General features: G+C 37.4%; 1 protein-coding gene across 2 annotated transcripts in view; it reads left to right on the forward strand.

Moving 5' to 3' along the window:
- PLXDC2 (plexin domain containing 2) overlaps nt 1-18,313 on the forward strand; it is a 266,023-nt gene that overhangs the window by 114,337 nt on the left and 133,373 nt on the right. For both annotated transcript variants that reach the window (XM_065666537.1, XM_065666536.1), the window contains exon 2: nt 4,812-5,023. In XM_065666537.1, coding sequence (XP_065522609.1) covers nt 4,812-5,023 — 212 coding nt within the window. The remainder of the gene's footprint in view (nt 1-4,811; nt 5,024-18,313) is intronic.

An 18,313-nucleotide genomic window follows, 5' to 3' on the forward strand; every position in this document is an offset into this window, starting at 1 on the left:
CTTTTTATTTAAAAATAGGTTTTCTTTCTCATTTCTTTCTCCTGTCTGTAAAATTTTGAATGTTTCTTTCTTTTTTTTTTTTTTTTTCTTGTAAAATGAGACCTAGAACTTAATTCAAAATGAAGCTTTATGCAGACCAGGCTTCCCTACTAAGTCAGAGCTGCCTTACTTGTCAAGCTCTACTGTTTAATTTTGGTTTTATTTACTCAGAATTTTTCCCTTTTCTGTTTAAGGAGAGGTTTGGTAAAGCAGGCAACCCTTGTCCCCTTACATACTCAGGCAGCTTCTTCCCTTTCAGCAAAGCTTTCTTGTATAGCCCAATCTAGACTTCCAATATATAAAAGCTGCTGGCATAACTCACAATATTGAAGTAGACAAATTTTTCCACATATCGGCTTGTTGCCAACTTTCAGCATCACTTTGTGTTAATGATGTAACTGTTAAACAGTTCTGTGTGTTTTGTAGTACAGAACTCATGACTTCGTGTCCAAAACCTCAGACTAGCAGAGCCACCTCAAAATTTAGGTCCAGCTTCTGATGTACAAAAAAATACAGCTTTCAGTCCTGTCTCCTCCATCAGGATACCTTAATACAGTTTAAAAGCTTGTTTAGTACTTGTTAAAATGCAAGCTAAGGTAGTAAAAAAGCTAATATCTTGGTACAGGGGCGGTTAGCCAATAGATGCCAAAACCTTTTAAAAGACTTTTTCCTCTGGGCATCTAAAGCTGTACAGAAGGAAGCTTGAAACACCTGTCTTAGTTGTGAGAAGTGAGTCTGTCTGTAATTTTCACCTATAGCCCCTCAGCAGTCTCCTCTCTAAATATTCTGTGTAGGTCTTTCCAGTTTGTGTGAATGATGCCCCAGTTCCCTTAAAACTTTTGGTGGTAATTCTGATCAGTCATATCAACTATGAAGGGCTGAACCGGCCAACTGCAACAAGAGTTTCTGAACTTGCCATCAGTCATTCTTTAAGTCCAAATAATCTCAGAGCAGTGAAAGCTGTTTATAGATGTTTTTCTTACCCCCATCCCACTGCCCTTCTAGCTTTATTCAACACAGACTTGAAGTCTTAGATTCTAACATAACCAAAGGGGGAAAGGAGCTGTAGACACAATTTTCATATCTGTTTTTCTGAAAAATTCAAGGGCAAGAGCTGAGGGATCAGACCAAAACACCAGCTTAATTACATATTCATTAGAAATATCTGCATTCTATTTTTGCTACTTCCAGAATATCACAGTATAATATCAGCTACACAGACCTTCACACCAAGATATCTTCATGCCAGTTAAGAGGACTATATATAGCATTCTTGTGGTTTGCACATAAAAATATCAGTTGAAAACTGTACTTCCAATTTGAACAGATTTGAAGGCTTATTGTAGTTCTGAGTGTCTGTTCATAGAAGTTGAACAAGTTACTACTCATTTATGCTTGCCAATATTATGGTTCTATTATTAATCAGATATTACAGCATTTCCAATTGATTTGAATGACATGTTCTCCTTCAGTGTTAATTAGATGCAAGCTCAGAGATCTAAAAGATAAGAGTATAATTTGGTACATTTCCTCTAAAATGCCTTTTATGTGAGAAATCTGAACCAGAAACATGAAATAGTTCTAACTTGTAAAGTATTGGAATCTTAGGTTTCTGAATGCTTTTTTTCTTCATCAGCTGCCTGCATTTAGAACTTGAAAATTAATTTAACCATTATATGAGAATATATATATATTTAAATTATATTTACATAAAAGGAAAACATTCTCTTCAGCTTGTTTAAAGAAAAAATCTTTATCACTTTCTCAGTATTAGAGATCTATTGGGATAAACCAGAGACACCACACTGGATCGGAGCTAGTCTGGCCAAGCCTTTTATTTCTCTCTCTCCCTCTCCAGTAGCTTAAGGAAAAGGTTTAATGAAGGAGGAAGCCTACAGCAAATTTCTCTCTTTATTCTCTAAAAAGATATCCAGATTTTATGTCACATTGCAGCTTCAGTATCTCCACTCTGCTAGTCCAGGACGGTTAACCAGTCAAGTGATAACAGTGGTAGAAGCTTTCACAGATAATCATGTTAAAAAAAAAAACCCAAAGACTAGTTTTAAACTGAAAATGTTCAGTTCATGCTTTTAATTCTTTCTACTAAAAAATTTAGAAGGATATAATGCATTCTGAATACAGTTAGATGACTCTAAGCTTCTTTGTCAGTATAGCTTGTACCTGTAAAATAATATTTATCAATGCAACAGCAGTAACAAATGGCTTAGAATATTTTTTATTTTTTCTAGACAAAAATCACATAATTAATACCGTTGAAACAGGATAAAAGTTTTGCACTGAAGACATCAAAGAGTTCTCTAATAGGGTTTGTCCCATGCCAAAGTTTGCAGATGTCATGATGCAATTCTACTGTAAAAGAACATTATAGAGAAAAATGTGCAAAATTCTCAAGCCAGTGGAAATACGTCAATGTGTTTATCTTCTTCTCTTCAGCAATATATTATTATTGTCTTAAAAAATAGTTTATGTTACTACACCTTAAAACTTAGAAATCACATTCATTTCTATCCAGGATGTGGGAGAAGAAAGTGTAATTGCTTTCCTTTACAGAAAAGGCTCAGCCTGAAGTGAATAGGATTTAAGACCCTCCCATAACTTTCACATTTTCTGCTAAGTTAGGTGATTGCCTCAACATGTTGATTATTTGCCATAGAAAGAGTAGGCTGTGGTGGGAGTGCAGAATGGGAGTAAATGTGTTTTTTGCTTCTCTGTCTGAACAGGATGTTTGAGCCATCAAGGGCAGCCAAGGAGAAGTGCTTCAGAAGAAGGGAGTAGGGTTCTGCAAACACATAGATACTGTGTTATCATCATTGTGATACTGTGGCCTGGGATCCCCATTTGTAGATGTCTAACTCTGCGCATGCCTCATGGAAGGTGCTGTGATGTCTTGGTGCTGCAGGCTCAGCTGAGGCAGGAGGCAAACATTGCCTCCATGGATACAGACTCAGGCGTTGCATACTGCAGGCAGAAAGTGCCTATCTGTGATCTGTGTATCTGAGAAGTTTGCTATGTCTGTCAGCTTTCTGATGCGCTTATTCCCGTAACAGCATGGTGAGTGCCTCCAACCTGAAGCAGGGAGGGCAGCTTTGAATAGATTCTGATAAGGACTGTGGAGGAATAAGTTAGTTCATCTGCTGAGCTGTTCCTCTGCATCTGACAGCTGACTGCTTGATAAAACAGGGAGTGTGGTGGCAATTTCTTGAAGACAAGTGTTCTAAGGCTTTCACGAAATGCAAGGAAATGGGTTTCACAAAGCCACCAATTAAAAGAAGTCTGATTATTCAGGGTCTGATAAAAGTTATGGCCTAAGATAGCTTATTTTGCATCTCTGTTAAATTCTGATTTCTTTAGGTGACAAAGCACCTTCGACTCACATTAATTACAGTGTGATTGAGAGTGATCAAATAGCTTAGGAAATAAGTCTAGTAGATTTCGGGGAATTTGGTAAAGAAAATGGAACCACACAGAGCCTAAAGTGCATTAGAGACTGTTTCTGTACTGTAACTCTCTGGTCTGTCAAGAACAATGTCAGATTCTCTTACATCCATGATTCCTATAGCTGCACCTCCTATGATGCAGGAAAAATCTTACTTCTCAGATAAACCTTTGATAGGTAATTTTTCTGTCTCTTCTGTACATAGACCACATATATGATGTTCAGTAAAACCTTGGAAGCAGTGCTTTTGCTCAGACGTTTCTGCCAAACAGAAGCAATGGAAATCTTTCTACAAATAATTCATTTACCAGTCTGTCCTTTAAGTATTTTTCTTTTACTTTGCCACTTCTCTTGAGAGTTCATTTGGAACCTCACAGTTAGTTGTTTTTTTTTTTAACAAGAACCCCTTCTTCCTGACACATGAAAAGCACAGAGCACCCCTCTACATCTCCCTTTAGATGCAAAGACCGTACAAAAAGCATATTTAATTTTTAGTGCAAAGTACGCAAAATTGCTCTACCCCATCTTGATGGTGTTAACTGAAATAAATTAACAAAAATTACTTTGATTGCCTTTTGGACTGGGCAAACTGGAGACTACCGAAGAAGTCATATTTGTCTTGGTGATAGTTTTACTAGCATGAAAAAGTTGTGAATGAGCATGAAGAAAGTTCAAAAGTAACACATAAAGCACACTACCCAACCACTCACCCTTTGCAGAGGATATAGTGGGTGTCCGCAGACTTCACACATCATTTGCATTTATCACTTATACAACAGGGCAGCTTTATTTCTGTGCTGGACCAGATGTTTATGGAATTTCATGCCTTTCGTAAAGTTTATTTGCTTTTCACAAGGTTTCCATCTCTTTTACATAAAATCAGTAGCAAAAGCTAAGTCCCTACCAGTGTTTCTCTACCTCTTCTACTTTTGTTAAGTGATTAGCTGTTTCATTTTCTTAGATTTATTTTATTTTGAAAAGTGACACCTATGAGTAGACAGGTATCAAAATGACAAAGGTTGCAGGGAAAACTTTTCCAAGACATAAAGTAAGCAGGAAAATAAAACATTTAGCTTCTTTAGAGGAGACCGCAAAACTTGGTCCAAATTCTTAAATTTTGTATATAACATGCTATCCTTTTATATTCTCATGTTGATGTTGTTGTATGTAGAAACTTTATCAGGAATCTAAATGTTGATTCTAATGAGTTTTTTGAAACATTCCTAAAAAAATACTATTCTTAGGTTTTCAGTTATTATTAGTAAACCAAAGTTCCACTTGCTTATTATCTTGTTTTGTTTGTTTTTCCAAACAGGTGTGTTTTATGAAGTTGTTCAGAGCTTCCCTAGAGTGGAGGAAAATGTGCGAGTGGATTCACGAGTAAGCATCCACAGGTGGAGAAGGCATTCAGAGTCTCTCAAATCAGTTGACACCAACAGAGCTAGCATGGGACAGGATTCTTCTGAGCCAGGGGGTTTCACGGATCTGCTGCTTGAAGAGGGACATGATAACACCACCCAGATTGAGGTAGAAATTAATTCTTTTTTGTTGTTGTTGTTTAATATGTTGTCTTTGATTGGGGGTAAGTAAAAAAATTGAAAACATTTATTTCAATGTGCTTGAACATAGATAGGGAATGAGAAACTCGTGGTCTTTGCGTTTCTGCATATGGAAGCCTGTATTTTCTCCTGTTCTGAGGCTTGGAGCCTGTGTTTTCTGGTGTTTTGAAAAGAGTCTGTAGAGGATATCTGTCTCTTTGCAGGAAAACAGTTGTGGGAAGTCCTATGTTCTAGCAGTTCTTGCTGGAGATCTTGAAAAGGAAGTGTAGTATTAAAATAAAATGGAATTCTTTCTTAGAAGTTGGGGTAAACACCTCAGTTGATCAGAACTTGCCTGGCCTTTATTGGAGAGTGATTATCAGACATGTGGGGAAAAGGTCCTAGAGAAATGAGAAATAGGGGAAAAAATCAGGTTAGTCGTGGAAAAAATTTTCTCATACTACTTGACTGTTGAGCTTCCAAGGAGGAATAACACGGATCAAATCTATCTGTGTGAAGTTTTGGGACATTCTCCTGGTTTACAGCTTCATTCAATATCTATGTTTAAAAAAAATTAACTGCCAGGTTGCCCTCATATAGCTATAAATATAGATTCAAGTTAGCACCAGTTCTGTTTTTAAAGCTGCTTTCTATTCCAAGTAATGTAGGGAGAGCAGGAGTTGACTATAATGTTATGTTATGTTGTGATTGATTGGTGCAAAATGTCTCTGCCTATGATGATTTATAGGATTTCTGCTATTTAATCTTAGTGGTTCTATATAAACACACTGGCTGAATTGATTTTGTCTTTATACACAGATAATAAGTGTTAATATTATAATTGTTGTATTTTTTACTGTTTTTCTTTTTTAAGTATTAATAGAATCTACTTTTTCCCCAATAAAATGCAGCTTAGAATAAGCTATGCTTAACATTTCAGTCTTTATATTCTGCTTTCAAAGCAACAGTGCTGTTTATTTTTCATGTCTGAGGAGCTCATTCTCAGGCAAACAAAACAGCTTTCAGATTTTGGGTTGTTATCTGACACAATAACAAAAGCAAAGCAATATAAACCCCATCCATAGAGACAATGCTGCCTCTACAGCATGAGTCAAAAAATAGTAATGCTTTCTGAGAGGTGTGTTTTGTGTTTGTTTTTTAAGCTTCCCGGTTTGCACAGTGCTAATTATGTTTCTTCTTGCATAAACATGGAAGTGGCTACTTGGTAAATTGTTTTTTCAAATTCAAATTGTGTGTTAATTTCATTATTTGTGTTTTGCCCTCTGTAATACCCATCTGGCTGTACTTGAAGCATTTCTCTCAGGCATGACAAAGATTGATCCTGCTTCTAATTATTTTAGCAGGTAAAGTTGAAATTGTCTCCAAGATATAGGGAGGTTCGTGTATCTGATCTCTCCATGGTTTACTTGTCGATCCCCATGCACTGTCTCTGTTCAGTTGAGTTCCAAGCTCTTATGAAGCAAAATGGGTCAGAGCTCCACCTCTAACACTTGTACATAGCAACATTTAGGAAAAATAATGAATACTTGCAAATAGGCATATATAGAATGGCATTCTTCCAGGGTCATCTTTTCTGACAGATTAATGGCCTTATAGTGTCTTAACCTCAAAAGTACATCACCCTTTCTGAGTTTATTAAATTCAGGTTTTGTGCTCTGTGGTAGCCCTCCCTTTTGTAAGGTCCTCCCAGCACAGTAAAATGAGTTGTAATTTTGTACACTATCACATTCCGTTGTAAATCCCTATTACAGCACACAGGCATTTTACAAAAATCCTTGGTGCTCACTTTTATAGAGGAGGTAAAGCGTACAACAGATATTTGCAGCGGAAGAATCCGTATGTAGCAAAATCTTCTGCAGCTTGGAAGCTTATCAGTAGTGCTTGAGAGCATACTGATTTGTTTGTTTTGGGATTTTTTGGTTTTTAAACCCTTCAGTGTGCGTTGCAGTTCTTGCTGAAGAAAATCCAGAGGATGAGTACAACCTGTCACTCATATTTAATGACACTACAGAATCACAACATCCCTCCCTCACAGATACTGTTTCTCTCTGAAGTATTTTGTAGGCTTGCCATGCAAATGTGGAAGGCTGCTTTTACAGGAAGCCTGACAATGATGAACATATCTTTAATTTTCACTTGATATTGTTTTTTGCTCTTCTTTATAATGATGAATTTACTTTTTATCCAGCTTTTAAAAGCTTTTGTTTGTTTCAAAAGAAACCCTAACCCTCCTTAACACCCCCCCCCCCAAAATCCCCAGACAAGTACAAAAAGGAAGGCAGTATGCAGGGATTTCTGCACATTGTTTAACTCTTTCCTGTATTACCAAATCTATACAATCTTAATGTTGAAAATAATAAAATTAACTTGAGTGAAGCATAGCTTAGTTCCACTGGCTTTCCTTGATATTTTAAGGTAATGAGATTTTTCATTCGTGTTTTCCTATTGTATGTACTGGGAATTGTTCTGTAACTTCACAGGTACACTGTGCTCTCACCAGCCCTCATTCAGAGGTTATTTTAACGTCAGCTTGAGTGGAAGATGAAGTTCAGGGCTTCAGGAACAGTTTTAGAAAGTGCACTGTAAATTGCTTTATCACATCTTTTCAGTAATCAGGATGGAGCCACTACTATATGTAGGAAAGAAAATAATGGTCAGGTTGTCTTTAGAGTTGCTTTCTGTCTGGTCCAAAATCCTAAGCAGTAAAGCCATTAGGGTCTCCAGGACTTCACTGTCTCCACATCTCCGTTTTGTCTCCTGCATTTCTTTGGCGCTGTGATTCGGGACAGAATTCCTGCAAAATGCTGTACATATTCAGATGCTTTCAAGAATAAAGATATTCTCTTGAACTAGACTATAGAAGTTGAACTGCATTGCAGAGACTAGCAGAAGCAGTGGCTGTAGCCTTTTGATGTGCAGGGTCTTCAGAAACAAGCAGAGCCTTGGGGAGGAGAAAATGAGTCCCATTGTGTTACTGGAGAACAGGAACTTTGTGGTCTACAGGTGTGGTATTGTGGCAGCACAAGCCCACAAACCTGGAGGTGCCAAGAGAATGCAAAGGACAGGAAGAACAGGTTTCTGCTGCAAGCCAGATATTCTAAGCATATCGCATTTGTGATCTTTCCAGAGAACTGATAGCAAGTTGGAGATTTTAGGGTAAAAATAATGTATAACAAATAGTTATCATAAACACTTTATAAAACAGTACAAAATCTTGTTGTACTGTTAATAAGGTGATTTATAATGTGCCAGTTAGGAACTAGAATGTTAGAAATCCAAAAAGGTTCCCAAGAATAGAGGTTGGTCCCACTTGCTTTTTTCCAATTGGTACTTTAGAGCCTAAAAACAAAGGAAGAACATATAAGTTTCTAAGACTATACTCTGTAAGAGGGTTATTAAGGTTTAATTCCCGCTACATAATACATGCAGAGAGAGGAGGCAACCTCTGAAGAGGCACAGGTGTAAAAAGGGTGAGATCCCATCTTGTACAGGTGAGCAAAAATGTTACAGTCCTAGAAAAGTCACTGAAGCAGATAGCGTTGGGACAGGTGATGAAATAGGTTGTCAGAAGTCCAAATGAGTCTCCCTTTGAAGATAAGAGCATCCATGCCTAAGGATCACAAAACCAAACATTAAAGTCTTCTGCCTGGAATAACTTTGGGACTGTCAGAAGCTGAAGTGTTTCCCACTAAGCCAGAGGGAGTTTTCTGAGTTTGAAATCATCTGAATTGAGTCCCATATGCACTAACTAACTGGTGCTCAGGACTGGCCAGGGCTGTGTTTTTGACTTTCAGCCTGGGAACAGTGCTGATAACACCGATGCTTTTAGTTGCTGCTCAGTAATGCTCAGTTTGACCAAAGACTTTCTGAGTCTTATGCTCTGGCAGGGAGGAGGGGAAGCTGGAAGGAAGCAGAGACAGGGCACCTGACCCAAACTAACCAAAGAGGTATTCCATACCACAGCACATTGTGCCCACTATATAAACTGGGGGCAGTTACCCGGAAGGGTTAGATCACTGCTCGGGTCAGGCTGGGTATTGGTCGGCGGGTGGTAAGCAGTTGTATTCTATTCCCTTGTTATTTCCCTCATCATTATTATTATTGGTGGCAGCAGCAGTGGTTTGTGTTATACCTTAGTTACTGGGCTGTTCCTATCTCAACCTGTGGGAGTTACATTCTTTTGATTCTCCTCCCCTCCCTCCAGGAGCAGGGGGGAGTAAGAGTGGGGGGGATGGGGTGGGGGGTGTGAGAGAGCAACTGCGTGGTTCTGAGTTACAGCTGGGCTTAAACCACGACACCACCGCTAAGGTATCCACAGATGCATTCCTGTTTTTTCCAGAATACTTGCTAATGTAGGCGTAGCTACTGAGCACTGTAAATGCTTAATGATGCATTAATATTTTAAATAGTTTAAAATGTGTATAATTTTTCAAGTGATATCCTGCAATTATGGCTGTGTGGAGCTCCATACAGAGGTGATTTTCTTTTGTATTTATAATTTTATCTCTTTATCCAGACTTTCCCTAAAGCGGCATCAGGTTTTATAGATTTCTAGGCAACCTCCTAGGTCCCTTGCTTTAACATTCTCTGTCCCTGACCCTTGTGACTGCTTAAACCCCAGCAAACAGTACAATGCTGAAAAGTAAAATACAGAGAGATTGAAACGGAGCAGTCTCTAACGTATACCTTGTATTGGCATTACCAGAAGATGACATATTTTGCAAAGTAACTTTGGAACACGTGAGCCCAAATTTATTGCCATAAACTTCAAATATCAAAAAGACATCCAGTAATAAAATGATAGACTAAATCATGGTCAGGCTTGAGCTGAGTGCAACCATGCTAACTGTAAGGTTTTATAGCTTTGCACTGTGAAAAGAGGGAGGAAAAACATTATTTTTAATATAAAGTCTTAGAACAGAATGAATGATTGCAATAGTATGACAGGAGACTCAGTTCCAAGCAAGAAAAACCATGCTGAGCATGCTAATTCAACTTTCTCCACCCCTCCCAACATAGTACTTGTAAGCAAAGAAAACTGTGGCTGTTTCAGTGCAAAATAAATTTATTTTTCCATAGTGAAGTGATTCATTTGTTCTTGTGGATGTCACTGTGATATCTCCTGCCATTCTTTCTTTCCTTTTTCCTTTTTTTTCTTTTTGCTTAATTTTGCATTTTCTTGCAGAGATTCTGCCCAGAAGAAAGCTTCTCCCTTATCAGTCCCAGTCACTCATAGAAGTGAAGTTGTTTGATTCTGATTGGCAAAAACAACAGAAGGGATTGAGTTTTACAGTCCTTGGGATTTGAGAGTAATTACTCTCAACTACTGACAGCAGTGCCAGCATGCCCATTGCTGTGTTCTTACTGCAAGTCTGAGCAAGTGGATAAAAAGTGATTAAGATTAAATTTCATTCAGCTGGACAAATGATAAGGCAGTCTTGCAATAGCTACTCTAATGCAATGTATTAAAAGCAGAAAAACTTGTTCATGCATAATTGTAGCCTCAAAACTAAACAGTATCTAGTTGTATGGTGCTCTGTCAGTTTCGCCAAGCCTGCCTTTGTTTTGTTCCTTTTTCTTTTTCATTTTTGCTTTCTTTTTTGGTTTTTTTTTTTTTTTTTGGTTTTTTTTTTTTCATCCCAATGCTTTAATGCCAGTTGGAGCTGAAGGACTTAGAACTAAAGAAAGATGTTGCTAAAACTTTATTCCAGTACCATGGTTCTTCCAATTTACCAAGAAAAATGTTCTGCATTTAAGAAAAAAATCCTTAGTATCATATAGTTTAATTACTTCTGTTCACTTTCTTTCTCCCAAGCTATCAGAGGGACATGCTTTACTTCTAAAGTCTGTTTTCTGACTTAACGTATTTTAGAGCCTTTAATTAACTGTGTAGAGTTGCCTGCTTGTTTAGCTTTTCAATTTATAGTTCAAATATTTTGTTTAAATAATATTTGTATCTTCCTTTACCTTTGGTGATCCTCAACAATGTGAGAGTGAATTCCACAGGCAACATTTTGATGTACTTATTCAGTGTAATAAAATTGAGGATGCTATTGATCTCTACATCAAGGCAGAATTCTTTAACACATAATCACACCTTAATGTGGATTAGAAGGTATCAAAGAAATACATATTCAGTACAAGCCTTTAACCAGATTTTAGGCTTTTAATTTGTATTTCAGTTAAAGCATTACACATATAACTGGGAAGGAATGAAGCTTTGAAGAACAAAACTCTTTCACTGGAGTGAAAATCATTATCATAGCAAAAATCTTACAACAAAAGTTGTATTCATTCTAATTCTTAACTTTTAGGAAAGTGTAGCTGTTTCTTCTTCACAGTTAATAATGACTGCATGATGTGATTTTTACCTTTTGTGTGTGTGTGTGTGTGTATGTAAAAGATTCATTCAAAAGATGGAGGGAAAATCTGGGCTCCTCCTCTAGGCTTGAAAATATTTTTCTCAGTCTTTGAGTATAGCCCTGGCAGTTCCAGGGCTAAAACTACTGTGACTAAAAGATGCGGTTTTACACTTAAGGGTGGTATTAGATCAAGTTTTCTGCCATTACAGACTATCTGATGTTTTCTTACACCATTTCATGTTCAGTTGTATTTAAAACAGTTGTCTTCCTGATTTTAAGCCAGTGTAACAATCCCAGAAGTCTCTATTTGGATGTGTGCTGTTCATGGTACTGTTTCCATGATCTAGAGGATTAAACAAGCATCCCATATGATTCCTCTCTACTGAATGTCATTAAACTGTGAAAGCTCTGGAGCTCATTGACACTGGATGTTGCAGAATGCCAGAATTTACAAAATGAGACAAATTCATGGAATAGAAATTATTAAGGATAATTAAACACAGAGTTTCTGAAAAGCAGATCACTGGAACCTATGAAAAATGGGGAATTGCTACTATTTGCCACAGGTCCCTTACTCTCCCCAGGCATTGTTCCCAGTCAGTTCTGGGGACCAGACTAAAGGGATATTTGCCCTGAGAGATTACAGCTTGTGTTCTTGTTCTGCATTTGGTATTCACTCATTAAATTCAATGTCATATTGTTATTTTCATAGTTAGAAGCTTGAAAGTTACAGCAGAGATTTAGGATGTACTGGAGGGCCAAACAGTCTTGGGAATATGCTGGAGTTGCTTTGAAACTATTGTGGACATACCCTTAGATTTTCTTATGCAGCAGAATATTTAGATGTCGGTTTTGTTGTAAGACCTAAAATTTGCTGTTAGATGATGTAGTAATTGAAAGCTAAGGTGCATAAGATTTTCTTAAGGTGCTTCTAAATAACTTTTATTACACTCTTTCTGTAAAATGTTGTTATTGCTATTTTTAAACGGTTTTATTTACACTTGTCAGGAGTTTGTTTTAGAAAATTACCTTGTGACTTTGGAGGTGGAGAATATCATTGAACTTCAGAAAAAAAATCTCCTGTTTTCAAACTGAGTCAAGGAAAAAAACATGTTCCTTACTTGTGGCATTAAGGAAAGTTGTTTTCACTTTTTTACCATTTGTCTGGCTGAGTTTTTGACTAGTGATGTCACACTTTCTGGCTGGCCAGAGGACTAATATATCACTGTATTTTTTTCTTTCAGGCTTTCAGTTGCAAAATGATAAACTAGACAAAGCGTCTTCTTTTTTTTTTTTTTATTCAATATATTAATTGCTTACTTAAGGTTACTTTGACACTTGCACTGGGTCTTGCTGCAGTCTTCAGCTGGACTAAATTAATTTTCAGCTCTGCAAGAAGTAATGAGCCTGTCAACATTTCCATTATTCTAAATCTAAACTCAAGGGGTGATGGTCCTGCTAGTAACTCAGGTATAACTGAAAAAGAAACAGGTGAAGATTGGAAGTGAGACCCATTCTCTTTTCCTTTAAACTTGGGGGAAGAAGAGGGAAGGAAAGAAATTAAAAACCAAGTTTCCCCATTCCTAAGTATTCATAGCTGTCCATGGTAACCCTGAATTCATTTCCACATGCTTAGCTATGTTGGCACACAAGGCATTTAATTTAACATATTGATAATAATGAATTTTTATAGCAAGGAAGGCGACAAGGGATTCAGAATTTAATGGAATCTGCCTTTGAATTATTTTGATGATAATATTTTACATTTCCATATCCCTCTTCAGCTCCGAGTTCCTAAAGCATATTACAGTTAATCCAGAATCATTGAACTTATGGCTGCATAAAGCTAGGAGCGGTATCAACAACAGACCTTGTACTTTCTGAATTAATTCAGTCATGCATGCCTTATCCCTTGCTTGAAGAAGAAGTCTGCAGAAAATAGAAGTGTGACTGGGAAGGCTGGGAAGGTCTCTCCAGTCATGTCCTTTCTGACCCTCTTCACCATGTGTCGCCTGGAGTGTCCTCATGAAGGAGACTTGTGTCAATTCAGTCATGCAAAAAGCAGAGGATGATGTTCCTTTCAATCCATACAAAACAAACGGCCCTAGCTAATTCAACAGCACACGGCAGATTGTGCATAGCTGGTTGGAGCAGTGGGTGAGGTGAATACATTACTGAGTTGTTAGTGCAGAGGAATTTGGGCAGTTAAGTAAACAGTTGTTACACTAAGCCGCATAATTCCAGTTTGGATAACACCAATTCTTAGATTTTTCAAAGCTGTAGAAATTCTATTGACACTGATGGATTACTCTGCGCCATTCTGAAAATCATATTTTTGTAATGCGGGAGTGTCGATTATCTGTTCTCCCAAAACAGTAATGACTTGGCATCTAAGCACATGGGTACATCATTTCAGATTTGGTCAGGCACTTCTTTAACTGTGTGTAAATTTAGTAGTCATAACTTGAGAGCTTTTGGCATTTATCAGGAAGTCAGTGGCCTGTCTTCATTGTGGTTGCAAGAGTTACATTCACTTTCAAAGAGAATAAGTGGAGCCAAAGCTTAAAAATCATATAAAGAGGGGGATCAGAGTTGAGAAAGTTCAATATGCAAGATGTCCTTCCAAAAATGCAAGCTAAATGCTGTCAAGTGCTGATGAAAATGCTGATGGAATACCTTTAATAGCTGTAATATTTCATAGACAGAACAAAAATTAAGAAGCAATGAAAATAACAGATTTTTGGTTTCTTTTTTTTTTTTTTCTGTAACACTGGCATGTATTCATGTGCAGTGTGTCAAGCTTTTAACAGACTATCAATAATAAACCAGTATATTTATTTCTAGAACACAAATTTGGCAGTGGAGATTTTTGAAACTCTGCAGCAAATTTCAGTGTGAGTAACAAGAAAAAAAAATAATAAAAACCCTCAACCAGTAAACTTTCACGTTCACCAGACTTTTCAGTGGCACAACATTTAACAGAAGTAGAGAGATGTGACAGGGTTACTGGTGGTTTGCTTCATGCATTTGTCAGAAACTGCATGACTTTTCATAAGTTCCTATTAACATTTTAAATAAATGAGAGCATCACTCTGTTAGAGTATTTTTTCTGTATCCTTAGCAACAAGAGTAGGAAGGAAGGAGAAACTGCAGATGGAAATCCTATCTGATCTCATACAGGTGGAGCAGTAAAAGTCATGATAGATAAAATGCCGTGATCTCTTGGAGGTATTACCCTTTTGCTTCAGTACAGACAGCCAAACAAGCAGCTTTCTCAGGTTCTTCCTGCCTCAGGTGAAGCATGGGTGCCTCTTTCCTGGTGTTTAAGAAGAAAAACGCCTTCCAGTGCTCAACAGGCATAATCAGGCTCCAAAGTGCTTCTGCTGAATTTAACTATATCCAGGACGTGGCCAACAACATGGCTTCCACACAACAGCAGCCCGGATGATGCTCATTTTGGGGTATAACTGACTGTCTGGCACAGTGATTTATAGCAAGTTTGGTGAGGATGCTTGGGACATCTTGCTTCTGTAGTTATAAGCAAGTAAAAATTAATGTCCCTATTTGTCAAGAAAACAACCCCACAGTTCTTACAAGTGTATAACTGATGACCATGTAGTTGAATGAAACAGCAACTTGTTTTTGAGAATTTCATTTTGTTGGAAAAGTAATTCATGTGCTATACAGCTGGACTACAGAAAGGGTTTAAGTCTTAATGGGTTTGGGTTTTTTTTTACCCAACAAAAAAGGAAATAGAACCTTCCTAGATGCTATCAGTCATTAACAGTGCATAAAATGTTGATTTTCTTATATTAGTAATATCTTCAAGATACATCAGGCATGTTACACTTGGAAATCAAGGTAATTTCTGAAAAACACTAAAGAGGTTTTGTTTCTTAAATATGCCTTCAGTTAAAAGTAGTACATTTCTCTATAAAGCTCTAATAAATTTTATGAATTTATGTAAAATACTAGGCTATGATTTCTGTGAAAGGCTGCAGTTTGTATGAGTGGCTTACTTTTTTTAATTGTATTTAACATTAAAATTGAAGGTGAAATTGAGGACCTCAGTTTGGATACCTAAGTATAGGTGCATGTGAGGTAGGTAATATATATGCAAGTTCTTGTATGAGAGTTTTCTATTGTAGATGGTGGAAATTATGGTCAGACTTGGTTGCCTACCTGTAGGTGTCTGATGTCATTTGGACACTGTGGTTATACTGAATAGGCCATTGGTCCTCCTGTAAGATAGGGGTCTGCTGTAGGTCCTGGATTATATCTTCAGGTCTTAAATGGCCCTGGGTTACTCCTGTCATTAGGCAACTGTATCTCACCCATGGTTGGTACAGCCAGTTCAGTCAAGGTAGGTATGCAGTTTGCTCTAAAGTGGACCTGAAAGCTCAGCTGACCTGAGCTGGCAAACCTTCATTAATACCAAACAAAATAAAAATGGCCTGTTTCTGTTCAGGATCAAAATGTTGAGATTCTTCCTCACCCCATCCCCCCAACACACAAAAAAGATTTATTTGGAACACAAGTAACTCTCAGTGTCTTTAGCTTTCACTGTTTTTCAGTGCTTGAAAGAGTATATATGTTTGCCATCACATTTTTTTTCTTGAAATTATGAAAAGGCACCCTTCAAGTCAAAAGTAATTCTGTAGTGTCTTGTGTTTTATCTTCTACTGTCCTGCTGAAAGCCAAAATAGGCTGAACAAGTTTATGAAACTTTTCCACTTTGAATCACTCTACTTTTAAAGAGCAAAAAAGACAAAATAACATCTATCAAAAAGAAAATCATGTATTCATATAACTTTTAAATATTGTGAATATTGGGTCAACTGGATAGTGGGTTAACTTGAATGCAGTAGCACTTGTCAGAGTCAGCAGAGGAAGGATATTATTTAGCACCTTGATCTTGTCTAACTGGGAAGTGCTCAGAGTATCCCTTCTGAAAACAGGAAGAGTTCAGATCCTGCAGAAAGCTTGTTTGGGGACTGATGTTAATCAAAGGGAGTGACTTGGAAGTGCCTGTTTAGCCAACATGTACCTCATCAAGCATCTCGATTAAATATGATATCTTACAGTTATGGCGCTTACTAGAGAGCTTTCTTTTTGTGCATGACTACAAGATTAGATAAAGTAGCATTGCTGTGACAAGTCCTTAAGAGATGTGGCTGAGGAAAACAGTACAGAGCTTTATTTTCAATATTCTTGTATAGGATGTTCTGACTGAATTCATGTTGCAGATGTACATAGGAAAAGAAATCTGTGAACAAAATAAAATGCCCACTTTTTCCAAAGCAAAGAGCAGGCTTTCCAAAATGCAATAGAAACTGGGGCAATAGCTTAACCACTGTAATCATCACTGTCTTTCTAAGACATGAATTTGGAAATTTTGGATATTGATTGTAGATTTTGGCCAGTCCTGTGTTTTAGTAACTGAAGATTCAAGTGTATTGTATGTGAAAGCTAAACTAGAAAGTGCTCTGGTTAATTAGACTAGCAGTTTCAGTTGCAGTCTCTTTAAACTGAATGCTCTGCTGTGAAGCCATGGTGATGCAGTTTGTCCTTGATGCCCAGGTTCTGTGGTAAGCATGCTGCAGTCTGGTTATATACTGAACATCACAGGCTGAACTGAACATCATGGCTTTGGCAAAGGCTGGTGCTGTGAACATAAGACACCTTTAAAAACTTCAAAGTAGGCTTTATCCCTACAGGTAAAAAGCTACCTCATTAATAAACTGATGTTCCTGCCTGTATCAACTTCATATTGGTTGTACGTGTTCTTATGACTGATTGCCCTGATCTCAGCTGTGAGCCCTGATGGATCCCTGAGACATGTTATTAACTGCTTGGGAACTGCAGCACACATCAGTGAGTGTGGAGGCAGCTTCCTTCACTGTCCTGCACAAAGCCCTGATCAACTAGAAACTATATCTCTTACTATTAACTTAATCCTCCAGATCTGTAATGTTTTTCTTCCTGGTTTGACTTGCTATTTTCCTTCCTCATGTGAAGCCTCAGGGTTGCTGCATTTTGGTTGCTGTTTTCCTCTTTTTTTCTTCCAATAGAGAAGGGACAAAGAATGGGAAACAAGGGTGACTTACCCATCCCAGCTTCTGAATATATACCAGAGGAGGAAATAAGCTACAGAGAGTTTAAAGTTGCTCTAATGCCTGGATTAATAAAAAGGAATAATATTAAACTGAACTTACATATCTTAGGGGAGGAAAGAATTGCACAACTGTGGCTTGATGTCAAAGTATATACAGAAATACATAGTTGTTTATATTCCATGCAGGAAGTGAACCTTTAAAAGACTAAAATACTAAATCCTTAAAGCTAATTTGATGAAAATGTAGTTATGTATGGCATTATGTGGAGTTGTGAGCCCTCGCAGAATGGGGGCTGGTTATGAACATGGGGTCATAACCACTGATGCTTCTCCAGGACTGGCAGCTAGGTTTTTAGGTTTAGAAATGGTAATTTTTACAGTTCAGTTTTATGAACATTTTAGTCATTTATACATATCTAAAAACATGAGAAAATAGACTCCATAACCTGTTTAATAATTACATCAAAATCAAATTTCTGCCGGGTGTTTTCATGGTCACTTTATTGCAGTGGTTCCTAGTGTTTTAGTGGAGAGGATGCTACAGAGGAGTTAATGAAGGCTTTGAGAATGTCATTCCTCAAGCTCCTACTTCAGCAAATCAGGAACAAAACTGCATAATAAATATTTCCCTACTGTAATTAGGTTTTGAGTGACTTAGTGATTTGGCATTTTTATTCTCTTAAGTAAGGCATTGCAGAGACTTTTGCTCTTTTGAAGCTTGTCTCTTATGACAAGACAGTCCAAGAGGCTTTGTAAGACCGCTGTAATGACCCTTAAATAG

Source organism: Lathamus discolor, chromosome 2 (genome assembly GCF_037157495.1).
Source record: "Lathamus discolor isolate bLatDis1 chromosome 2, bLatDis1.hap1, whole genome shotgun sequence".
Taxonomy (NCBI): Eukaryota; Metazoa; Chordata; class Aves; order Psittaciformes; family Psittacidae; genus Lathamus; species Lathamus discolor.